The 26801-nt window shown below is 38.4% G+C and overlaps 1 protein-coding gene across 16 annotated transcripts in view; it reads left to right on the plus strand.

Annotated features, from left to right (window-relative positions):
* Nucleotides 1-331: 331 nt before the first annotated feature.
* The window catches only part of PDLIM5 (PDZ and LIM domain 5), a 223790-nt gene continuing 197320 nt past the window's right edge, over nt 332-26801 (plus strand). For 13 of the 16 annotated variants that reach the window (XM_009448043.5, XM_009448048.5, XM_009448044.5 and 10 more), the window contains exons 1-2: nt 336-470; nt 3725-3862. In XM_009448043.5, the coding sequence (XP_009446318.4) occupies nt 3767-3862 (96 nt within the window). In that variant the 5' untranslated portion in view covers nt 336-470; nt 3725-3766. Of the gene's footprint in view, nt 471-3277; nt 3300-3724; nt 3863-26801 lie in introns of those variants that run through there. The other 3 variants (XM_517349.9, XM_063809691.1, XM_016951887.3) reach the window with 3 other exon arrangements.

Consider the following 26801-nt stretch of genomic DNA (forward strand, 5'->3'; position numbering starts at 1 on the left):
AACGCAGGCAGTAACCGATGAACTTGCATAGATAGAGATTTATCCAAAGTACCCTTCTATTTTTAGGCAGAGCAACTGCTTGCCAATTTAAATTTCTGGAGAGAAAAATGCACCCACTACAAAACGGACGAGCGGAGGGTTAGACCTTTGCCAGGTAGCGCTCAAAATCCGCTAAGACTACTCCCACCGAAACTCGGTAGCGCAGTTGTCTTTCCGCAGCTGCTTCAGCCAGCCCCAGCAAGCCCGAGCGCCCGGCGCCGCCGCCACCTTCCCCGCCCCTGCGCGGCGCGGCTGGGACTGGCCCAGAGGCGTGGCCGGGAGCGGAGGGGCGTGTCCTGGGTCGGGGGTGGGGCGAGGGAGAGCCAGGAGGCGGAAGTTCCCGCGGGCGGTGGGGACGGCGCCCGCACCGCGAGTCACTTGTCAGCCCTTGTCTGAGGCGGAGGCAGCCCCGCGCCCGCGCCGGACCCGAGGTGAGTGGCGGCCGGCCGGCGATGCGCCTCTCGGATCTCCGGTGGGAGAAGGGAAAGAACCGGCCGCTGTGCGCCGAACGCGAGAAGGGAAGCCCGGTTGGGGACGAGGAGGGGGCGCTCCTCGGGCAGGGATGGCTCCTCAGGTGCTTTCTGGGCGCGGAGCGGCGGAGGTGGGAGAGCAGCTTGGGAAAAGGAGCGCCCGGAAAAGGGCAGCGCTGGAGTCCGCGTGAGGCCAGAGGGCGAGCCCTGGGGTCCCCGCAGCCCGGGCCGACCGGGACCAGCGTAGCGGAGACGGGGACGCGGGAGGGCGCCCGGAGGTGGCGAGGGCCGGCGGGGACGGGTTCCCGGGCACTGCCGCTCCCACCCACCCGGCTGCCGGCGTCGCCGGGCACCACCGTGGTGTGGTGTCTGAGTGCCCAGTCCTGCGCCAGTCTCTTGGAGGGTAGGAAGCGGGACTCAAAGGAAAAGGCGCGTTAGTTTTTCTATGCTCCCAGCCTACTGAGAAGCATTTATTTCTCCCCCAGATATTTACAGTTTTGTGTAACCTGTTTGGGGAAAACTTCTGCGCGTCCAGAAATAAAGCTCGTTTAAGAAACACATTTGTCATGAACACGAGATTTGTTAACACTTGAGTACTTGTTGGGGCTTTTGTAAGACTGTGCCTTCGGTGCGTTTTACAATAAGTGGAAAAAGGAAGGGCGTGTGGACAGGGCAGAGCTTGGAAAGAAAATTCGTGGCGGCGCTGGGCAGGGCAGATTTAGGGTGTGATCGCCAGATCCTATCCCAAGTCCGCCTTCCTGACGGGGAGGACGTCTGAACCCGCCTGCCACGGAAACGGCCCGTTCGGTAGCCTTATTTGGCAAACAAGGCTAGGCGTGAATCCCTCCTGGAAAACTGTCCTGTCGGCTGCTTTCATCCTGTGCCTGTGGCTTTAGTTCTTCAGCTCTACCTACATTCTCTCTCCATTGCGGGGAAAGAGAATCTCAAGATATTTCTCTTTAATTTCAGGCCTTTTTTTTGTCACCCTGTGTAGTTCATCTTGAGTTCTCCTTTCTCCCCTCTCACCCACTAATGAAGCTGAGATACAAGTGTGGGAAATACCAAGCTTCCTTCCCTAGTACTAGAGCAAAGACATTGTTTAGACTTTCCCTAAAAGAAAATCCATAACTATACAGAAATTCCAACCTTTTCTACGTGTTTGAAAGAGTATGCTGCTATTTCCTGCCTGCTTGGTATTTGAGGAAGGGCTTGGGCACTAATAACCAGATGGAGGAGTCTTGGAAAGGCCAATAAAAATATTGCCATTGCTTGGGGCAGAGACTGTTTTAAGGCAGATGAATTCCAAATGAAGCTAGCAGAAGAAGCATCTAGAAATGAACGGACAGTGACTAGAAATGAAATGACACTGGTTTTGTAGTGTGGCTGTGACCTTGCCAGTGCTAGGAATTTTAATAACAAATGAGAGAAGTTAGGAAGGGAATCCCCAAGTAAAGGGAAGTTGCAAGTACATGGGTTGATAATCTAAATGAAATACATTTTCTTGTAGGGAAGAATGGGGCCAGAGGAAGTTGAGCCTAACTTTCATATTATTCCCCAGACACAAGTTAAAGATTAATAAAGGAGGGCAGGCTGCCTGTGAAATATCAGTTGGCTTTACACGATTCTGATTTGTATTGTGTCAATATCAGGACAGTCCTTCTATTAGTTTTCTGAAAATCTTCTCCTTTTATAGCGGGAAAGCAATTGAATTATGTGTGGCTCGTTATTAGCTTCCCACTAGTAGTTTTTCACCTATATATACAGTTTGACTTCCGGCATGGCCTTTGGATCTTTTTTAGTGCTCTGTGCCTATTACTTCATTACTGAAGTAATGTGTTATTGCCTTGTAGTTCAGTATACTACCACGCCAGTAGAAAAGCTGTTTCGGTTTCTGATACAATTTTCTGTAATTTTTATTTTCCCTGATATAATTTTTCTTTAAAAACCAGGCTTATTTGAATGTTTTGCCCCATTTTCCCTTTATGAGAAGAAGGAATGTTTTCTTTAAATATACCTATGGCTCAAATATCTATATCTGCAACTATGAATTTGGGGTGATGGGCTAGAAATTTTGAATGGGTTAAAACATATTTTAAGACAGGTAATATTAGGTGGTGATTTGGTTGAATAGCTTACATTTTCCAAGGAAGTATGTTTTTAATATAAAATTACATATCTGTTATGTTTTTAATATTTTTTAAAGAGAGAGAATTATTGCTTCTTAGTATTCCATTAAAACAAAAGAAAACTTCATTCCTCTGTCTCCTGCCGTTATAACAACCAATAGGAAACTCGAAGTTTTTTTTTTTTTTGCTTTTTAAAAATTATATGAAAGTACTACTAGGAGAGTCATCACACGCACACTTACAGCAGAACAGACAAAAGAAAGCACCGAAGCACTGGTTCTTTTCTAAACTGCCAATTCCATTTGAATGCATTAACCCAGCACTTCTGCTGTATTTAGTCATAATCTTATTCACTGAGTGGCAAATGCTTACTCTCTGCCTGGTGAGGTGTGTGTATAAAACAAAAAGCAGGTCGTGACTAACATCACTGTACTAGAGTATTGCCTATCGTTGACTATCTGAAGGAAAAGTAGATATCACTTTAAGTGTGGAAAATACCATGTCCCCATAGGAGGAAATACAAGTTGTAGTTCATGATTGGAGAGAATAGTTTTGTGCATTGAAAAACAGCTTCTCATTGTAAAGAATTTAGTATTTGGAAAGCATGAATGGGAGCCTACTGATTTGCAGTCTCTTTCACATGTTAGAGTAACTTAGAATTTAAGTAAGTGCAGTTGAAAGACTCTTGTCAATTGCAGACAAAAGAATACATGAAGTGGAGGGAAGGAGAAAATCATTTTGAATTCAACCTGAAATAAAATCTTGCTACATTAGTGAAGTATTGTAAAGTACTTTGAGTTAAACTTTGCATGCAAGAAGCCACAAAATTGGATTGAAGCAAGTTGTGAAACATATTAAGTGTCTAGAAATGTATTCTGATATGGAATTTTTAGACCATGGAAATTGCCATGAGTGTAGAAAATTTATATTAGCTCACAGATTGCTTTTCTTAAACTGAAATTAATGAAGAACTTAATTAAGACTTATCTTCTATATCCTCTCACCCCCCTCAAACAAAATACTAAACATAATTTATGTTCTAGGGTTTCAAGTAAACATTTTTGCTAATCATCTGATTTTCTTTCACAGCATATTTCATTTTCTGTCATTGGACTTTGAGCCATTAGAACCATGAGCAACTACAGTGTGTCACTGGTTGGCCCAGCTCCTTGGGGTTTCCGGCTGCAGGGCGGTAAGGATTTCAACATGCCTCTGACAATCTCTAGTGTAAGTAAACTTTACAAATTTTGTTATAGATGTTCATTCAGTGCTTAGTCCTCGGGCTGAGTTGTTTAATTCTCTGTTGATCTGTACTCTACTTATTATCATTGCTCCTGGGATTTGATCTTGGCAAATTTGATTATCTATAATAAAGTATGAGGGGAGTAGATTTAGCAAGGATAACTGACTTCAATTTAACTTCTTTTCGTTTTCCCCCATGTTATCAATAATAAAATGGAAAAAGCATTTAACTGGGAACAGACTGTACATTTTTGAACTGTCCCTAATTTGGGGAATTCTCTGAATCTTCGTTTTTTTCATATATAATTTTCAGAGGTTGTGCTATGGGATTTTAATAATCTCTTTCAGTTCCAAAAGCTGTTTGTTAAAAACTGTTGATCAAAATTGAATAAAATGATTGTTTTGGAATTATTTCCTCAGCTCACTTTCTGGTGGAGGTGATAGCCAACAGTAAGATGGCCAAAAGCTACTTACCCTTGAAGAGGAAATGAAGGGCTTGGAGCTCCAACTAGATAGCCTATGAATAATTGAGATTTGGCTTTTTACCTCATTATGGATTTAGTTTGAATGTATTCTGTGTATATATTTTAAGGATATGTTTTCATGATGATGATGATAGCACTGATGAGAGGAGTAATTACAGCTTCTATTTATTGAGACTTGACTATATGTCAGGTACTGTTTCACTTTCATCACCAGTAGGTAATTATTACTATTAATTATATAAGTTTCTAAAAGGTTTGTTTTTGCATATTCAAATAAATATGAATTTCCATCTTCTTTTACTCAAATGGTGGCATATTATACACACTGTTTTTTTTGAGACGGAGTTTTGTTCTTGTTGCCCAGGCTGGAGTGCAGTGGCGCAATCTCGGCTCACCACAACCTCCATCTCCCGAGTTCAAGCGATTCTCCTGCCTCAGCCTCCCGAGTAGCTGGGATTACAGGCATGTGCCACCACGCCTGGCTAATTTTGTATTTTTAGTAGAGACCAAGTTTCCCTATGTTGGTCAGGCTGGTCTTGAACTCCCGACCTCAGGTGATCTGCCCACCTCGGCCTCCCAAAGTGCTAAGATTACAGGCGTGAGCCACCGTGCCTGGCCCACACTGTTTTATACTTTGCTTTTTTTTGCAACAATTTACCCTGAGATCATTCTCTATTAATATATAAGGAGGTATGTGTGTTTTTTTTAAAACAATTGTATAATTTTATTTTATAGGGAAAGTGACATTTAACCAATCCCCTACTGAAGAGTATTTGTGGCATTTCCATATTACTGTTACAGTGGTACAGTGAATACCAAATATAAGTACATACATATATATGTGAATATATGTATCTACGTCATTTTGAAAGGTTGTGCCAATTTACACTTTTGTGCAACGCATGAAAATACTATTTTTGTGCCAGTCTTACCAACAAACTTGGATATTTATCAAGTGCTGTGAATGCATCATCTCATTTAATTATCATACCAACATGCAAAATAGTGATATTATTCCCATTGTATATAACTGTGCTGTGCGCTCACATGACTGTATGGAAGAGCTGGCTTTCCAACAGTTATGCTGTGCTGCCTCTTTAATAATTCACTTTACCTTAAATTTAGTTAGTTGTTTCTTTAATCAGATATTTAGAAGATTGTCATTTTGGTTAATAATATATGTGTATGTATAAATATATATACACACACATACTCTGCATCTTGTATGTGTATCCAACTTCATTTTGAAAGATTAAAAATAAGTTTGTAATGCCTAAATATCCTTATTAAAATACTGCAAATCCCATTTTACTAACGGAGTTTCCTTTGTTTCTTGGCTGTGGATTTTTTTAAAGTTATCTTTAATTTATCATCAATTTCTGCCTTGATTTCAGTTAATTAGATTTTATAAGGAAGTATATATATGTAATCCAGCCTGCAAGTTTTAACACCTTTCATGGTTAGATGAAATTTTAAATGTAAAGCATCCATGTGAAAATGTGTCATGTGATTTATTCCTGTTTGAGTGAGTTGGTATTTTATTTCTTCTACTGATGATCTATTATGGGAACAGGAGCAATCTTTGAGTATTATTGGTTTTTACGTTTTGTTAGCATTTTATATTTTAAATATTCTACTTTAATTATCTAAAGAAAGTTATTAGTTTAAATGCTTACTTTTTTGCTGAAAAAAAGTTCAGAAACAAATTGACACCTAAATGAGCCAAACTTAATTATCACTTTGTTGTGTGGTAATAGAAATGCAAATAGAGTATGTTTGCGAATTTTGTGGTACCGTGTCTTTAAAAAAGTTTCATGTGCTTCAGTTTCCTGGCAGACAGTTTGAGGTACTAGCTCCATGTTGTGATGCTGATACAACAGAACACTGTGTACATACATATGTGCCCTCCCCTGGCACAGAAGAAATGCTTTCCTTGTGTAGACAGAGTGCTAATTAAAGGATTTTGAACATACTGATTAAAAGAGACTATGGTAACAAAGCTGCTGAGTTATTTCTGTTCTCTTACAAAAGTCTCTGCCATCTACTGTGACCTTTTTGGGCCTTGTGCAGTGGGGCATGCAATTCATTCTGGACTGGAGAGGATTGGAAGGGGAGGGGGAGGAGAGAAGGGAATGTTGGCTCAATTGGGCTGCTAGGCTCTTGGCCTTTCATTGTAGTTATTTTTAACCCCTTGTGTGGTTTAAATATGCCTAGTAACATTGCCTAATAAAGGTTTGCGTTTAATAACTAATTTATATTGTGGTAAGATTGTTAATGTTATAAATTTTTAACTTACTCTCATCTTAATTAGTTCTTTGGTTATACTTTTTCTGCCTTAATTATGTAAAATTACTGGGATATTACTGGTCATCAGGTTCTTTAATTAATAGTATCAAGAAACAATTAAAACCTGAAAGCATGCTTAAAACATGTAATTTAATGATTCACTTACTTTAATAATGCACATGAAATTCTTAGCAAGGTCTGGCAGTCTCTCAATTATCTTTTATAATAATATTATAAACTTTAAAAAGAAAACTATTTAGAGACTTGAAACATTAAATATTTAACCCCTGTAGTTGTAGGGAACATAGCAGTTACGGTTTTGTTTTGTTTTTTTAAACTTATTGTCCACTGAAATTAAGAAAGGAAAAAAAATAAGAAGTTTGTACTTAGCTGGAAATCTGCATCTTTATTTAGAGTTCAAAACTGTGCAATTTTTCCTCTGATTAGGTATTATTATGTTGAACTCCAAAGGGTCATTTACATTCCTTTATAACACTGGAGCTCTGGTGTATCGAATTGTGTTATGAGATAAGCCACTAGCAGGGACTTGAACATTCCATTTTCTTTAGATTTTGTTGTATCAGCATGTGAATATGCTGAATACAACTTGTATCCTAAAGCATACAAGCTATAACATTTTCACATTGGACTCAAATTTCTTCATCATCTGTATTGTATGAATTTTGTATACTGTTTTGTTGGTGGATTTCTAACATAAGATTGCCAGTTCCTGCTAGCTTTTTAAAAAGATCCTCAGGTTGCTGTAGCTGGATGATCACATGTCATTTAATTTCCGATCCTTAAAATGGAGTGCCGGCTACCTAAGTTTGCAGGCTGTCTTTTTATGACCCTGTGTTTATGGAATTGCCCTGAAGCCATGGAATGTGAGGATGGGTTTCATTGTAGCAGTGTGGGTTTGTTGGTTTTTGCCAGTATATTTTATAACAAGAAATAGGAGACTTGTTGGATAATTCAAGGCTATATTTTGGCCAGTTGATACTCTTCATGATGGAATTATAAGAAAGATTATATATTTGTGAGTAACATCTTTTAAGTTGTTATATCCTAAAGTTGAAATACTCTGCTGTGTGTTACTTTCTCATTATGTTTGGGCTCTTTTCTTCACTGTCAATATTTGGATTACCTGAAGATGATATCCCAATTCTCTGTAAACACATTTTAGATGTTTCTTTAAGAGATAAGGATTAGGTCAAACTTTTTAACATCTAAATAACAATGACTTGATTCTCAAGAGTTAGGGGAGGATAAATTGTTATAAGCTTGGACAAATTCTAATTGGATTTGAAAAGCAGAAGAAACTTACCATTGCTTGGATTATGGAGCCCTGTTTGGGAGTCTAACACAGAACAGAGAAGGACAGAATTGTGAAACACTTTGCTATGAATTCATTGATTCAGTAGTTATAGTAATACTTCCTAGAAGCCACTGAAGAAGATACAAAGTGGGGAGTACAAAGGTTGGATGGAAAAGAAATAAGCACAGTGCTATAGAACTAGACAGTGTCGTAAGACCTGTCACAAGTCAATATTCTATGAAATGACAGATTCTGATAAGTGTTTCTCAGTTTCAGTGGGTGTAAATCTTTTGTTTGTGGGGGTTGGTTTCCTTTAGGAGAAGTTAATTGAACTGATCCTCAAAGGATGAAATTTAAACACCTCAAAGTCAGCATTTCTCCGTGTTGTCCAGTGCATAGTGAAGATGAAGACTTTTCTTGCCATTGCTTGACTCCAAGTAAAGCTGTGAATGTAGTTGAGCGATTCTCCAGACCTGCCAGCTGCAGTTTCCCTCCTACCGGAAGACAGAAAGACTTTCAGTCCTCAAGCTAAAATGAGAGAGCCATCCTACCTTGAATAAATGGGCCCATTGTTAATTTTAAGCTCTTGAGTATTTTCTTTTATATTCCCTCCAAGCTACCCTGTCATTATGCCAAGTTAGAAAATTAATTTAGTTTGTATAACTATATGATGTATATTTCACATGTGTGTTCACTCTGCTTTAAAAATATTAATTACCTTTTGTGTGAAGTTCAGAGACCTGTCTTTTCCCATGTGGCAGTTTTATATGTTTTGTGGTCACAAATGTCAGGAATCTCAATGTAATTCTGGATAAATTTTTCTGCTCTATGATTTGTAAAGAAATGAAAATCTTATATTTTTTAATTGAAAATTAGTAGTTTTAGAAAAAAACGCACTTATTTGATTTTAGTAAACGTTGGGCATTTTGAAAAGTTATTCAGAGAAATGTTACTGGTAGGCAGGACTTTTGTATCTGATGGAGGAAACCGGTGTAGGGTTTGGATAAAATAAGACTAGCAGGCTGGGCACAGTGGCTCACTCCTGTAGTCTCAGCATTTTGGGAGGACAAGGTGGGAGGATCACTTGATACCAAGAGTTCAAGGTTACAGTGGGCTGTAGTCATGCCACTGTACTCCAGTCTGTGCCACAGAACCAGACCCTGTCTCAAAAAAAAAAAAAGAAAAAAAAAAAGGTAAGAATAGCACTTTAGACCTTGGGAAAGAACGTTTTCATGTAACTATTCATCTACTCGTGAGTTAGGTATATCTACCTACTTAAACTAAGAATAGATAGATAATAGATAATGTACAGCTGTATATTGGAAAGACTGGGATTTAAATCTTAGCTGGAAAATCAGTTCATTAATTTGAGCTTCTGATTTTCTTTGATGTATGGGAAATGCTTTGTAAATTAAAAAGTATACAGGTAGATTTGATTATTATTAATAATTTGGAGCCTATGAGCTTTCAATTTTTTTTAGAACTTCTGAGGCAAAGAGCTTTTCTTTATGATAGTTGCTAGTCACACTACATGTGAATACACAGTTGAACAGTGGTCTTTGTCTATGACATCCTGTTAGCAGTAGTTCTTACCCAGATTCCCATATACCACAGGACAAGTTATGTCTTTTTCCCCCAGTTACAACTGTATTGAGGACAAATCAGTTATGATTTAGTTATTTCTAGAAGCAAACGTTGCTTTAGACAAAAAGGAGTTATTTAGCATCGTATGAGAGAGAATTATGTTTCAGCTTTGGCAGATGAGACTCTAGGCCTTTATTTCAGTATCTGAGATGCAAAAAATATTGAGTACGTGACATAAAATTTGACAAAACTAGATATTAGCATGTGAAATAACAATATGTGGATCTGTTTGCAAATAAATGACCTAATGGAAATGAAAAGAGAAAACATTAAGTAACTAAAGAGCAGTAACCATGGTGTCTACTGATTCTTTAGGTATTCTATGTGTTGGGCCACTATATAGTCTTGTTGAGAAGGCAGGTTTGGTTCCTTAATTAACAGAGAGGGAAAAATCACTTTTCTAGCGTACTTTGTTTTTATTAAGAGGTTTTTTTTTTAAAGGTAATAAACTAAGAACAGACAAAGCAGAGAATATTGAATGAGTATTCCCTTATTCCTTCACCTTTCTTATTTTTTTGTTTCCTGTTGTTTAAGTATAGTTATCTACCCTTCTGTAAATACTCAGATTTCTTTTATAGCTGATGTTGTCACCCATTTTTTATGACAATTACTAAAACAAAGTTCACCAACCTTGTTGGCATTTAGTAACTGGACTCCCAACTGGGCTAAGCAGTTGTAGTAAATGTCCCTAATAGGTGTAAATAGAGGAGAGTAAAATGAACTGGAAATGTTAATAGGAGGGAATGAGAAAGAAAAAGTTAGATGAGAGAAAAAAATAAAAGAGGACTTTTTAAAAGGCTGCAGTGTGTCACCCAGGCTGGAGTGCAGTGGCGCGATCTCGGCTCACTGCAACCTCCACCTCCTGGGTTCAAGCAGTTCTCTGCCTCAGCCTCTTGAGTAGCTGGGATTACAAGCATTCGCCACCATGCCCAGCTAATTTTTTTGTATTTGTAGTAGAGACAGGGTTTCACCATGTTGGCCAGTCTGGTCTCGAACTCCTGACCTTTGATCCAGCCACCTCAGCCTCCCAAAGTGCTGGGATTACAGGCATGAGCCACCGCACCCAGCTTAATTTTCTTTAGGTAAGACATTCATATGGTTCAAAATTCAAAAGATACACGAGCATATAGGGGGAAATGTCTGCTGGTGCCCTGCTGTTCATTTCCTCCTCCTGGAAGCCACCTGTGTTAGTAGTATACTTCCAGAGATAATCTATAGGTATATCTCCTCCCCACTCTCCTTTTAACACAAATAGTATGCTTAATAGAAATACTTACTTTTTTGGCATTTTGTTCACTTAACCCAACATCAGTAAATATATCTTCATTCTTCATTCCTTTTTTACCACTACACTGTGTTTGGATTTGTCATAATTTTTTAAATCAGTTCCTATTGATAGACAATTAGATTTTTTTCTAGTCTTATGCTTTTACTGACACTGCAGTGTAAGTTTTGCCCATATATGTATATATATATGTGTAGACATTTAGATTTTTTCTAGTCTTTTGCTTTTACTGACATTGAATTTAAGTTTTGCCTATATATGTGTATATGTTTGCATATTTGTATATTTGTCACATAAATTCCTAGAAATGGAATTGATGAGTCAGAGGGTGTATGCATTCGTAATTTTGACTGATATTGCCGTCTTTATAGAGACACTCCTACTCATAATATGAGGATGCCTATTTCCCCATACCTATGCTAGCCTAAGTTTCAACAGACCTTGATCATTTCCAATCAGATGGGCCAGTTTCCACCTGTCTTCTTTTTACAGGGCTCAGTCACAAGTATTTTACAAAGGATTTTCTGTGTTTTCAAGTGGTTTGTTTTCCATTTTGCAAGATAATCTAGGAAATAAAAACATGCTGCTCTTCTTTAAATGATACCATTAATTTCTTAAAGATGCCATTTTCTGAATTCTTTCATCCAGAGCTTTTGTTAGTAATTATCTCTATCATTTGTTTCCCATTTCTAAACTAACTTCCTCTCTATCTTAACCTATTACTCCCAGTTACATGGCAAAAGATTTTGTGTTTTTGGCATAGTGCCCTGTCATAGACTTTTTGGAAAATTAAGCAAATCACATTTAATAGATTCAAAGTTGTTAACTTTGGAATCTGCTCAGTAGGCTGATACACAATCGACCCTTGAACAAAACAGGGTTTAGGGGCACCAACCCCCTGTGCAGTCAAAAATCCATGTGTAACTTTTGACTCCCCCAAAACTTAGCTACTGATAGCCTACTGTTGACCAGAAGCCTTACCCATAATATAAACAATTGATTAATGCATATTTTGTATGTTATAATATTAAATACTGTATTCTTAGAATAAAATAAGCTAGAGAAAACATTATTTAAAAATAAGGAAGAGAAAATATATTTATTGTTCATTAAGTGGAAGGGAGTCATCGTAAAGGACTTCATTCTTGTCATCTTCACTTTGAGTAGGCTGAGAAAGAGGAGGAAGAGGAAGGGTTGGTCTTGTTGTCTCAGGGTGTGCCAGAGGTAGGATAGGTGGAGGTGGAAGGGAAGCAGGAGAAAGCAGGAGAGTTGGGCACACTTGGTGTAACTTTTATTGAAAAAAATCTGTCTGTAAGTAGACCCGTGCAGTTCAAACCTGTGTTGTTCAAGAGTCAACTGTATGTGTGGTTTTGAATTCTAGTCTTTAGCTCCTTTTAAATGATGTGACAAGGAGACTGACCATTATGAGGTGTTCACTATGGTCCGAGGAATGGCAAATTTCACCCTTATGAGACTCAGTGTGTTTTTATTATCAACCTTTATTAGCTAATGGAAGTTAACTGAAATCAGGTACGTTTATAGAGTGTTCTGTAGCATAGTGAGTCAGGCATTGTGAAGGTATACTAATGTGTGGCACAAGGTAGTTACTCATTTTAGCCTAGTGTGAGCAGCAGAGTGTATGTGTTGGTAACTATAGTAACAAAAAGAGTAAGGATGCCAGGGATGTTTATATTTTTTTGTAGTAAAGATGAGGAAAGGAGGAATTTCTCTTTAGTGTGTTGCTGTAAATGTTAAATATGATGAAAAGAGTTTTGAATTAGAGAAGAATTTGCAACACTTGTTATTTGGATTGTGTGAATTGTTAAACATTTTTTTCCCCAAGGTCCAGAGATTGATTTAACAATGGCCACTGTACTTCATGATAATTGTCCTGGCTAAATTTTAATTGAAGAAAAGAGAAAGTAGTTACTGTAATGACATTAACAATTTAATGCTGTTTACCATTGATTGGATCAGGGATTTAAGTGTTGTGATTCAGTTCCATTGAGATCTAATTAACAGCACAGTATTTTTCAAATGATTTCTGGGATATTAACTTTTGGAAGTGGTAGAATTAAGAGATTTAGTAAGGCTGTATAACACTAGCCAGAGCAGACTATGTTCTGAAAGTATGTTTGTTCTGAAAGTATTTTTCTTCTGAGAAAACGTTACCGGAGGACAAATGTCCTTGAGAAAACAAATGTTTTGTCCCTTAACTAGGACCCCTTAGAAATGTTCTGGAGAAAGAAATTATATCTAGCTAGCTAGCTATCGTGTTACACATGTAATTTCCATGATTTTGGTCATTCCTTTGAAGTATCTTTATGCTACTCACTTGCAAATATCCTACAAATGGTTGTTTTGATCTTTTTAGGGTAGACGTTTCTGTTTTGTTTATATGTACCTCTGTCTATTCTGGAAGATTCTGGTTATTTGGTGTCCAGTTCTCTGAGTGATTCTTTGCTATTTTAGCAGACAAAAGTATTTCCAAAATTCATCAATGGCTTATCCTCCTTCAGGCTGGTTCCTTATCCTCAGGCTAGCATCTTGACTAGGCAATAATTTTAGAAACTTATATTTAATATATTACTGCCTTATTTAAGAACTGTATGAGCTTCCCATTATCTTTTGAATTATTACTTAATTTCTCTGGTTGGTTTTCAAGTTGCATATAAATGGGCCCGTTCAATATAACTTGAGTTTATAGTCCAAAATGCCAATTTTGAACCCTGAAGTCCTTAGTCTTTTTATTCTTTTTGCATACTACTTTTGTTTATTCTTATCATCCCTAAAGCCCTATCTCTTCCTCTAGGAACATTCATGTATCCTTTGCTCTCTGAAATGTTTGACTATTCCAGTTCAATTCGGTCTCCTTTCCTATATTAAATAATAATGATAATAATGAAAATATGCTAACGTTTATTGATCCCTTGTTACTGTTTGGGTCCTGTTCTAGATGTTTTGTACATGTTCGATTATTTAATTCTCATAACAGCCCCATGGGGAAGTGTGATTTTGTTTTAGTTTTATTTTTTTGAGATGGAGTCTCGCTCTGTCACCCAGGCTGTAGTGCAGTGGCATGATCTCGGCTCACTATAACCTCCACGTCCTGGGTTCAAGTGGTTCTCCTGCCTCAGCTTCCTGAGTAGCTGGGACTACAGGCCTGTGCCACCACACCTGGCTAATTTTTGTTTTTGTTTTTTTTTTTTTTCAGTAGAGACGGGGTTTCACCATGTTGGCTAGGCTGGTCTCAAACTCCTGACTTCCGCCTCAGCTTATCAAAGTGCTGGGATTACAGGCATGAGCCACCTTGCCCGGCCAGGAAGTACGATTTTAAATCTCTGATTTAGAGATGAAGAAACTGAGGGGCAGAGAGGTTAAGTAACATGCCCAAAGTTACACAGCTGATAATTGGTTAGGCTCAGGATTTGAAACCAGCCAAACTGAGTAGTAATAATGTGTTTACCTGTTATGCTCTTCTTTCCGAGGAATAGATGACAGTTCTCACTAGAGATAGCCAAATTTGTGTGTGTGTGTGTGTATGTGTGTGTGTGTGTGTGTGTGTCTGTTTCTTTTTTTTTTCCCTTTGTTTTTGAGACAAGGTCTTGCTCTGTGGCATGGGCTGGAGTGCAGTGGCACTGTCACAGCTCACTACATCCTTGACCTTCTGGGTTCAAGTGATCCTCCTACCTCTACCTCAGCCTCCCAAGCAGCTGGGACTGCAGGTGCATGCCACCATGCCTGGCTAATTTTTTAATTTTCTGTAGAAACAGGGTCTCATTATGTTGCCCAGGCTGATCTGTAACTCCTGACCTCATGTGATCCTCCCATCTCAGCCTCCCAAACTGTTGGTATTATAGGCCTGAGCCACTGGGCCAGGTCTGTGTGTTTCTTAACCAGAGAATAGATCCTAGAGAATCAAAAACTTGTATGTATGGGAGTAACTGAGATTATTAACAAAAAAATATATAACTGGTTTCCAGACTGACTAGTAGTCAGAATCATCAGTGAGACTTTGAAAGTGTGGATCCAAGGACTTTGACACAGACTTTGAATTTAGGATATTTAGGGATTCATTAGATTCCACATTTTTAACATGCTTTCTAGATGTTTCACCTGCACCAGTTGGGTTCCATTTTGTATACTTATGTTTGGGAACCATATGTAGCTTTGCTTTTGTAAAAACAAAAAAAAATTTATTATAGAGCTTTTGTTACTTAGATCATTTCAGCAAAAAGGTTAAGGGTAAGTTACTTGGAATTTGAACTGGAGTTGACTAAATAATGTGACAGATCTGCTTTTCTCTAACTGCCAGCCTCTTCCTGATTTTTCAGAGTTCAGTCACCATAGGTCAAGTCTTTTATAGAAGTAAATGGCAGTTTTAATAATATATGATGTCAGGTATTAGTTACGTTTATGATGCTGTAAACACCTTTATGACAAATGAAAGATTTGGAGGACTTTGAAATTGGCATGCTATTTATAATATTTTAATGCTTTAACAGTTAATACGGAATGTTAGATTTACCAGAGACTTACAGAGAAATCCTTGGCTATACTAGGTTTTGTTTTACACCTCATGATAAAGTGGTTTCATTAAAGTTAAAACAAACAAGTTACAGTCTTTTAAGGCCATGGCCAGAGAGATCAATTCAAATATTTGGACTCCATGTTAGATTTCACAGCAGTACAGTTTAAGTATAATGAATAGTTCATGTATTTTGTTAGATCATGAGCCTCTCTTATCACTCAAGAAAACCCCCGAGTCTTATTTATTCAAGATTACTTTAGAATTCCCAGTACATGTTCAGTAACTATTGATTAATGATCACAGTGGTAATAGAGAACGAATGGGAAGCTGGGTTGCCGTTGCAATCAAGTTTCTTCTAGATTTGTTAATGTACCTGATTGATAGAATTAACTGAGGAAAGTTTTTTTTTTTTTTTTGAGACGGAGTCTCGCTCTGTTGCCCAGGCTGGAGTGTGGCGGCATAATCTCAGCTCACTGCAACCTCTGCCTCCCGGCTTCAAGCAATTCTGTGCCTCAGCCTCCCGAGTAGCTGGGATTACAGGCACCCACCACCATGCCTGGCTAATTTTTGTATTTTTAGTAGAGACAGGGTTTCATCATTTTGGCCAGGCTGGTCTTGAACTCCTGACCTCGTGATCCACCCGCCTCAGCCTCCCAAAGTGCTGGGATTACAGACATGAGCCACCGCGCCCGGCCTAATGAGACATTTTAATGAAACATTTTGGTTTTCCTTGTTTTCAATCCTAATCAGGATTTAAGTTTCTAGGAAGTATCCTAGAGGTTACATTATGTGATAGACCCTTACTTCCCAAGGTGGTCTTCCCATGTGTCAGCCAGGATTTGTTTTTTGTCTTTCCGACCCAACAGTTCTACTTCTTTTCTTTAGTGCCCTGCACAACAAACATGCATGTTTGCACATTACAGCCTTTCAAACAGGGGAATGAGTTATATTTCCCTTTGAGTCTTGTGAATATTCTGTAAGAAGCCATTTCTTCAAATGTTTCTCTCATGACAGCTTCCCTATCTTCACATCCCTTAGCATTTACCTTTAAAAGTAGTTTAGGTTTTAATTGTCTCTTTAAGTCAACTCCTAGAACTGAACCTAATACCTCAGATATGTTAAGACCAATGCAAAGTTTTAATTATGAAGTAAGGAAACTGATTTTTGTATGACTTGATGGTGGGATTTAGAAGCTGTTCTGAGCAATGAGCTTGATGGAACTTTCACTTTTTTCCCTCTGTGCACTTTTTTTTTTGGTGATGGGGTCTTGCTCTGTCACTCAGGTGGAGTGCAGTGGCGCAATCAGAGCTCCATGCAGCCTTGAACTCCTGGTCTCAAGCGATCCTCCTGCCTTAGCCTCCCAAGTAGCTGGAACTACAGGTGTGCGCCACTGTGCCCAGCTAATGTTTAACATTTTTTGTAGAGATGAGCTCTTGCTTTGTTGCCCAGGCAGGTCTCAAACACGTGGGCTCAAGTGATCCTCTGGGATTACAGGAATGATCCACGGTGCCTGGCATCTGTGCACTTTTGTACTGCTTGAAATTTTTACAATTTCTATGTCTTCTGTTTAAGAGAAGACATAAAAAGGAAAGAAAACTAAACCTAGTCTGTGCTCTGTCCATGTGCATATTTAGGCTTGTCTGGACATAATATGGAGATTAGGAGAGCCTAAGAGAAGCAGATGTTTTTGTTGTTTTGTTTTTAGGTGCGTATGTCTGTGTGGTGTGTGTTTGGATGAGAAATCAAAGACTCATGAGAATAAATTTAGGAAAAACATAATTGAGGTGTAGTCAAACTTAGTCCTTGTCGATTTTATTGTTACTACTTACTATCTTTTAGGAGAAGTGGGTAAATTCTCAGTATGGCAGGTTATGTCCTGTTGGTATGGTTTTCTGAATGACACATGTCAGAGCCATAAGAAGAGGTGTTAGTCAACACATATTTATTGATCTCTTACCATGTTCTGGGCCTTGGATATAGAGTGTGCTTTTCCATTTTCTGACAAAGGCCACATGGCACATGATATGAAATGTAGGAAGGAGATTGGACATAGGAGAGGACATAAATGTCATCAGATCTAGGAAAGGAAAAGATGAGCGTTGATCACATAGCCTATGTCAGGGTTGCAGGGAACTTCTAGACTAGGATTTATAGAACCCATGGGGCAGACACAAAAGTAGTAGTGGCAGACAGAATCATTTATTCTGTATCTTTATTGAGTGCCAGCTATGTGCTCTGTACTGTTGTATGCACTGAAAATACAGTGATAAACAAAACAAAGTTATGTACCTTGTAGTCTAGTAAGGGGGAATGGTAACTCACACACACAAAAAACAAAAAACATAAGCAATGTAATTTAATACGGTGATGTGCCAGAGAGTAACTGGAGGAAAGGGATGGGTGTTTAGGGGTAAGAGTTTCATTTTTAGATTGGGCAGTCAATACAGGCCCTCTGAGGAGGCAGCATTGACCTAAGAATGAGAACTAATCACGTGAAGAGCTGGGAAAACACATTGCAGGCACAGAGATTAGCAAGTGCAGGGGCCTTGAGACAGGAAAGAGCTGAATGTGTTTAAGAAATAGAAAGGAGGCTAGTGTGGCAGGAATGCTGTGAGCAAGGAGGAAAGTGGAGTGAGAATAGGGAGTATGTCCAGTGCCAGGGTGAGAGATAAAGAGGTTCCTGGTAATGAGGAGGATAACATTGGAGGCCATGGTAGGACAACTCCTGGGGATTTTAGATGGATTTTGATTCCTCTGGATTACAGCTGAGCTAGAAAGAGTGGGTTACTATTATGGTGATCTGACCATATCTCCAGGCTGGTATGTTTCATAAATTGCTTTTGATAGAAATTCCAGGGCAAGAATTTAAAATTTTTTTTGAGCAAAGGAATAACTGTATAGCCTTCTGAGGTGACTATTTGGAAGTGAAACACTCATTTAAATATATGTTTGTCTTGAAAATTTTTAGTTATAGTTCTAACACATACATGATTTTTTTTCATTATTTGCACACTGATTATATTTTTCCTATTTTGCATTCTTTTAATTTTTTTTTTTTTGAGACAGAGTCTCACTCTGTTGCCCAGGCTGGAGTGCAGTGGCATGATCTCGGCTCACTGCAACCTCCGCCTCTCGGGTTTAAGTAATTGTCCTGCCTAAGCCTCCCCAGTAGCCGGGAGTACAGGCACATGCCACCACGCCCGGCTAATTTTTTGTATTTTTAGTAGCGACAGGTTTTCACCATGTTAGCCAGTATGGTCTTGATCTCCTGACCTCGTGATCCGCCTGCCTCTGCCTCCCAAAGTGCTGGGATTACATGCATGAGCCACTGTGCCTGGCCTAAATTTTGTTATTTTTATTGTTAGATGTAGCTTGTCTCCCAGATGGCTTCTGTTTTCATTTCCTTGTGATGTTATGACCTTTTCTACTTTAATAAAGAAATGTTGCATACACATTCAGGAGTTGTTTACAAATTATGCTGGTAACACATTTATTAGAATTTGCCTCAAAGACAAAGTGAGTGTTAGGTTGTTTATTCTAGGTCAGATCTGTTGAGCTGAAAAAATTTTTACAGTATATCTATTTTTAAAAAGAATATTTTAGCCAATTGGTTGGCTAATATACCCAATGCCAAGAGTTACATTTTATGACCCTTTTATTATTTCTAGTGGAGGGTGTGTATAAGTTTTAATATGTTTTTCATTTCTGAACTTTCAGAGCGATCACTTGATTAGAGTTAATGTCTAGTTTCAGAAATTCAGATTTTCAGCCTTCAACATTGTAATTGACAAAAATGTCATCGGTATCATATAGCTCTAGGTCCTCAGTAGTAGATAATAATGTCTACATTATGAAGTAGTAAATTTTGTAACTTCATACTTCATATTTGTATTGGTCTGTTCTCACCCTGCTAATAACATATCCAAGAGTGGGTAATTTATAAAGGAAAGAGGTTTTTTAATTGACTCACAGTTCCACATGGCTGGGGAGGCCTCATAATCATGGTGGAAGCGAAGGAGGAGCAAAGTCACATCTTACATAGCGACAGTCAAGAGAAGAGATCATGTGCGGGGGAACTCCCCTTTATAAACCCATCAGGTTTCGTGAGACTTTTTCACTATCACGAGAGCAGTATCGTTCAGTTACCTCCCACCAGGTCCCTCCCATGACATGTGGGAATTATGGGAGCTATAATTTGAGATTTGGGTGGGAACACAGCCAAACCATATCAATATTCAAGATCAGCTTTTTATAAATTCAGGGTAGCAAGTTTTTCTGTGAGTTTTGGGGTATAGTTGCAAAATACTACTTTAAAACCAACTTATAAATTACCTGTTATATTAAATATGATAACGCAATACACCATAAAGTCTACTTGAGAGATAGTTTCGTAAAAGATTTTATCTTAGATTTAAAGTAATCTAATAGTACTTAAATTTCTAGCCTTAAAAAAAAACTTCAGTTAACCATGATTATATAGTGATGAATAGTCAAATATCTGTAAACATTATATTATCAAAACTAATATATTAGTACTGTATTTTTCTTGCTTTTTTCATAGCAGTCTTTTAGGATTTACATTTTCTCCCAACATAGTACTTTAGAATTACATTTTTAGTGAACTATTTTCTACATGCTGTTGATTGTAGTTATTACAAGTGCCAGCCCTGGAACAGAATGCCTGTGTGTGGATCATGGCTCTGTAATTTACCAGCTGTAATTTACCACTGGTCAAATTATTGAACAGTGCCCCAAGTTCTTTACCTGTCAAATAAGGGTAAAAATATTTGCACCATAGGATTGTTGAGAAAATTAAATAAATTAACACTTGTAAGGTTTTTAGAAGTGCCTGGTACACAGTAAGTATTCAGTTAAGGTTACCTAATAACATTGTAAGTTACCTTATAAGTATTTGTACTTACAAAGATCTTATAAGTATTTATACTTACAAAGACCTTATAAGTATTTGTACTTACAGAGACCTTATAAGTATTTGTACTTATAAAGACCTTATAAGTATTTACTAGTAATAGGGAGTTGAAACAGTTTTGAAACTATTATTGAAATAATATTTCTAGATGCCTCACTTCTTAGATAATATCATCTTCAAAATTCAATTCTGCTTTTCTTTTTTGAAGGTTTTTATGTAGGATTTTCTAGAAGCAATTTTTTTAATACACACACGCGCGCACACACACACACACACACACACATACACACACACACCCTGTAGGTTTGGATTGAATTACTTATGAAGTCTCTTCTTTATAGTCAGTACATAGTAAATATTTGTTGAATGAGTGGTCCATTTTCTTCTTCCATCTGTCATGGTCTGGCATAAACTCTCCAAGAGATTTGAAGGGAGAGTTGGCACCAGTAGTACCTCCAATTAGACATTCTTTCCACAGTGATTGCCATTCAGTGTAGTTTTGTTTTGTTTTGTTTTGTTTTAGATTCTTTTAAAGTAGCATGAAACACAGTATTGCTGGTGATAGGCAGTTGCTCTAGGGAATAGTTTTCTGCAGTGAAGGATGAATTCACAAGACAGAATATGTAAGTGGAATGAATGTAGACTAGATGAACTAAGCAATGTACCTGCCTTTTGTACTATTGCTTTCTAGGTGTTTTTCCAGCATCAGCTGCCTGTGGGTAGAGGTCACCATGCTCTTTATCTTGCCATCCTGCATCCCTGGTGGTGGCCAGCTAGACTAGGATGAGTGCCTCCCTAAATGCGGCATTTATAGATAAAGTTGGGAGATTTGTATGTTGTCACACTGGTTACAACCTCTGTGAATTTTATGAAATAAATTATAAAATTTAGCAAATCTGAACTTCAGTCATATAAATGTAAATTATTATTGCTCACTCCATTGATTTATTTACTCATTCCACAAATATTTATTGAACATTTATTATATGCAGGACATTGTCCTAGGAACTAAAGATACAGCAGTGATTAAAACAAAGTCTGTGCTCTCTCAAATCTATGTTTTAGGGAAGTGAAGAAGAGACAGTAAACAAAAATAAATGGTGATAAAATGGTATGGAGCAAAACAAAGAGGTATAGGGAAAGAGTGGCAGTTCCATGGGGCTTACATAATTTGTAGAAGGTGAGCAAATAAGACCTCACAGATAAGGTGACATTTGAGCAGAGATCTGGATAAAGTCCAGGAATAGTATTCAGGGCAAAGGGTAAAGACCTTGAGGTGAGCATTTGCTTGGCATGTTCAAGGAACAGCAAGGCTCCGATGGCTGGAGTAGGCAGAATGAGAGGGAGAATAGTAAGAGGTGATTTTATTTTTTTTATTTTTATTTTTTGAGACGGAGTTTCACTCTGTTGCCCAGGCTGGAGTACAATGGCACAATCTTGGCTCACTGCAACTTCCACCTCCCGGGTTCAAGCAGTTCTCCTGCCTCAGCCTCCCAAGTAGCTGGGATTAAAGGTTTGTGCCACCACGCCGGGCTAACTTTTGTATTTTTAGTAGAGACGGGGTTTCACCATGTTGGTCAGGCTGGTCTCGAACTCCTGACCTCGTGATCCACCCGCCTTGGCCTCCCACAGTGCTGGGATTACAGGCATGAGCCACCGCGCCCGGCCCAGATGATTTTAGAGAGCTGAAGGTAGTTACTTCTCAAAATTAAATCCTGCGCTATGGTTTGTTGATGGGACAGAAGCTCTTTTTCCTTGGATTAAAATAAGGTCTTGTCAACATAGTGGGTGTTTTGTTTGTTTTTGGTAAGCAGTAAATATTTTCTCTCAAGTTTGAAGTCTCTGCTGATTGCAATGTTGTTTTATTAAGGACTGATGTTAATTATTAATAGTATTTGAAGTTTTAAAAGGTTGTCAGTGGTGATATTTGCATTCTTGGTACTGTTGTTTGATATGTAGGAAGAGTAACTGATTATGAATGAGAAGTGGAGTCAGATTAAATACATAGTTCAGTGATAATTTTTATGGAGTGGTGACTAATTTATTTTCATTGTCATCATCCTAACAATAATACTCACTTTAAAAATCAAGGTGAAATAAAATTATTTTTGTCTTTACACCAAGATTTCAGCTTGAAAATGGAGGCTGAGAAATTTTAGTATCTTTTGGGTAATCACCAAAGTAACATGCAGATTATTCTAGGCATATTAGCATGTCGAATGTTTTAGTTTATTTAGGGATTTGTGAAATAACATTTGAAATTGCTTTTTAAATTTTTCTTTCAGAAGGCTTTCTTGGGAAACTTTGGTGTCATTCAGTGGATGATCATTAAAACATTTCATTTACATCTTTTTTATTGTTGTTTTTGTTTTTGTTTGAGACAGAGTCTTGCTCTGTCGCCCAGGGTGGAGTGCAGTGGTGCGATCATGGCTCACTGCTACCTCCGCCTCCTGGGTTCAAGTGATTCTTCTGCCTCAGCCTCCCGAGCGGCTGGGATTACAGGCATGCGCCACCACGCCTGACTAATTTTTGTATTTTTAGTAGAGACGGGGTTTCACCATGTTGGCCAGGCTGGTATGAAACTCCTGACCTCAGGTCATCTGCCCACCTTGGCTTCCCAAAGTGCTGTGATTACATGTGTGAGCCACCATGCCTGGCCCATTTATACCTTTTGAAGACAGCTAATTTATCTGGTGAAGTGGTAGCCACAGACCAATTGTCTTGGCTTCCGTGGTAGTCATTAGACTATTTTTATTAAAATTTTATTTCTTATTTGTATATTTTAGAGACAGGGTCTTGCTCTGGCACCAAGGCAGTCAAGATCACAGCTCACTGTAATCTCCATCTCTTGGACTCAAGGGATTCTCCCACCTCAGCCTCCCAGGTGGCTGGGATTACAGGCACATGCCACCATGCACAGCTAATTTTTTGAAATTTTTTGTAGAGGTGGGGTCTTGCCATTTTGACCAGGCTGGTATTGAACTGTTGCACTCAGGCTGTTCTCCTGCCTTGGCCTAGCAAAGCGCTGGGATTACAGGCATGAGCCACTGAAGCCAGCTGACATTTTCAGTAATAATAGCTAAGTATTTTCTTGGGAAGGGGCAGTTTTTCCAAATTATTTTTCATATCAACTTTGATTCCTTTTAAGACAAGTTTTATCATCGTTAGACAATTATCTAAGTTATCCCATTGAAAAGTTTTATAATCAACTTTATTACACTTTGGGTCAATGAAACTTCTGCCCTCCCCCGCCTTTTTTTTTTTTTACCTAAAGGAGGGGCGAGAAATGCAAGAAATTTTCTCCTCAAAGGAGGTTGTTGTATAAAGGAGGGACTTATTCTAATGGAGAACTACTTTCTTTTTTTTTTTTTTTTTTTTTTTTTTTTTTTTATTATACTTTAAGTTTTAGGGTACATGTGCACATTGTGCAGGTTAGTTACATATGTATACATGTGCCATGCTGGTGCGCTGCACCCACTAACTCGTCATCTAGCATTAGGTATATCTCCCAATGCTATCCCTCCCCCCTCCCCCCTCCCCACCACAGTCCCCAGAGTATGATATTCCCCTTCCTGTGTCCATGTGATCTCATTGTTCAATTCCCACCTATGAGTGAGAATATGCGGTGTTTGGTTTTTTGTTCTTGCGATAGTTTACTGAGAATGATGGTTTCCAATTTCATCCATGTCCCTACAAAGGATATGAACTCATCATTTTTTATGGCTGCATAGTATTCCATGGTGTATATGTGCCACATTTTCTTAATCCAGTCTATCATTGTTGGACATTTGGGTTGGTTCCAAGTCTTTGCTATTGTGAATAATGCCGCAATAAACATACGTGTGCATGTGTCTTTATAGCAGCATGATTTATAGTCATTTGGGTATATACCCAGTAATGGGATGGCTGGGTCAAATGGTATTTCTAGTTCTAGATCCCTGAGGAATCGCCACACTGACTTCCACAATGGTTGAACTAGTTTACAGTCCCACCAACAGTGTAAAAGTGTTCCTATTTCTCCACATCCTCTCCAGCACCTGTTGTTTCCTGACTTTTTAATGATTGCCATTCTAACTGGGGTGAGATGATATCTCATAGTGGTTTTGATTTGCATTTCTCTGATGGCCAGTGATGATGAGCATTTTTTCATGTGTTTTTTGGCTGCATAAATGTCTTCTTTTGAGAAGTGCCTGTTCATGTCCTTCGCCCACTTTTTGATGGGGTTGTTTGTTTTTTTCTTGTAAATTTGTTTGAGTTCACTGTAGATTCTGGATATTAGCCCTTTGTCAGATGAGTAGGTTGCGAAAATTTTCTCCCATGTTGTAGGTTGCCTATTCACTCTGATGGTAGTTTCTTTTGCTGTGCAGAAGCTCTTTAGTTTAATTAGATCCCATTTGTCAATTTTGTCTTTTGTTGCCATTGCTTTTGGTGTTTTGGACATGAAGTCCTTGCCCACGCCTATGTCCTGAATGGTAATGCCTAGGTTTTCTTCTAGGGTTTTTATGGTTTTAGGTCTAACGTTTAAATCTTTAATCCATCTTGAATTGATTTTTGTATAAGGTGTAAGGAAGGGATCCAGTTTCAGCTTTCTACATATGGCTAGCCAGTTTTCCCAGCACCATTTATTAAATAGGGAATCCTTTCCCCATTGCTTGTTTTTCTCAGGTTTGTCAAAGATCAGATAGTTGTAGGTAAGCGGCGTTATTTCTGAGGGCTCTGTTCTGTTCCATTGATCTATATTTCTGTTTTGGTACCAGTACCATGCTGTTTTGGTTACTGTAGCCTTGTAGTATAGTTTGAAGTCAGGTAGTGTGATGCCTCCAGCTTTGTTCTTTTGGCTTAGGATTGACTTGGCGATGCGGGCTCTCTTTTGGTTCCATATGAACTTTGAAGTAGTTTTTTCCAATTCTGTGAAGAAAGTCATTGGTAGCTTGATGGGGATGGCATTGAATCTGTAAATTACCTTGGGCAGTATGGCCATTTTCACGATATTGATTCTTCCTACCCATGAGCAAGGAATGTTCTTCCATTTGTTTGTATCCTCTTTTATTTCCTTGAGCAGTGGTTTGTAGTTCTCCTTGAAGAGGTGCTTCACATCCCTTGTAAGTTGGATTCCTAGGTATTTTATTCTCTTTGAAGCAATTGTGAATGGGAGTTCACTCATGATTTGGCTCTCTGTTTGTCTGTTGTTGGTGTATAAGAATGCTTGTGATTTTTGTACATTGATTTTGTATCCTGAGACTTTGCTGAAGTTGCTTATCAGCTTAAGGAGATTTTGGGCTGAGACGATGGGGTTTTCTAGATAAACAATCATGTCGTCTGCAAACAGGGACAATTTGACTTCCTCTTTTCCTAATTGAATACCCTTTATTTCCTTCTCCTGCCTGATTGCCCTGGCCAGAACTTCCAACACTATGTTGAATAGGAGCGGTGAGAGAGGGCATCCCTGTCTTGTGCCAGTTTTCAAAGGGAATGCTTCCAGTTTTTGCCCATTCAGTATGATATTGGCTGTGGGTTTGTCATAGATAGCTCTTATTATTTTGAAATACCTCCCATCAATACCTAATTTATTGAGAGTTTTTAGCATGAAGGGTTGTTGAATTTTGTCAAAGGCTTTTTCTGCATCTATTGAGATAATCATGTGGTTTTTGTCTTTGGCTCTGTTTATATGCTGGATTACATTTATTGATTTGCGTATGTTGAACCAGCCTTGCATCCCAGGGATGAAGCCCACTTGATCATGGTGGATAAGCTTTTTGATGTGCTGCTGGATTCGGTTTGCCAGTATTTTATTGAGGATTTTTGCATCAATGTTCATCAAGGATATTGGTCTAAAATTCTCTTTTTTGGTTGTGTCTCTGCCAGGCTTTGGTATCAGAATGATGCTGGCCTCATAAAATGAGTTAGGGAGGATTCCCTCTTTTTCTATTGATTGGAATAGTTTCAGAAGGAATGGTACCAGTTCCTCCTTGTACCTCTGGTAGAATTCGGCTGTGAATCCATCTGGTCCTGGACTCTTTTTGGTTGGTAAACTATTGATTATTGCCACAATTTCAGCTCCTGTTATTGGTCTATTCAGAGATTCAACTTCTTCCTGGTTTAGTCTTGGGAGAGTGTATGTGTCGAGGAATGTATCCATTTCTTCTAGATTTTCTAGTTTATTTGCGTAGAGGTGTTTGTAGTATTCTCTGATGGTAGTTTGTATTTCTGTGGGATCGGTGGTGATATCCCCTTTATCATTTTTTATTGCGTCTATTTGATTCTTCTCTCTTTTTTTCTTTATTAGTCTTGCTAGTGGTCTATCAATTTTGTTGATCCTTTCAAAAAACCAGCTCCTGGATTCATTAATTTTTTGAAGGGTTTTTTGTGTCTCTATTTCCTTCAGTTCTGCTCTGATTTTAGTTATTTCTTGCCTTCTGCTAGCTTTTGAATGTGTTTGCTCTTGCTT

This window comes from Pan troglodytes, chromosome 3 (assembly GCF_028858775.2).
Source record: "Pan troglodytes isolate AG18354 chromosome 3, NHGRI_mPanTro3-v2.0_pri, whole genome shotgun sequence".
Classification (NCBI taxonomy): domain Eukaryota; kingdom Metazoa; phylum Chordata; class Mammalia; order Primates; family Hominidae; genus Pan; species Pan troglodytes.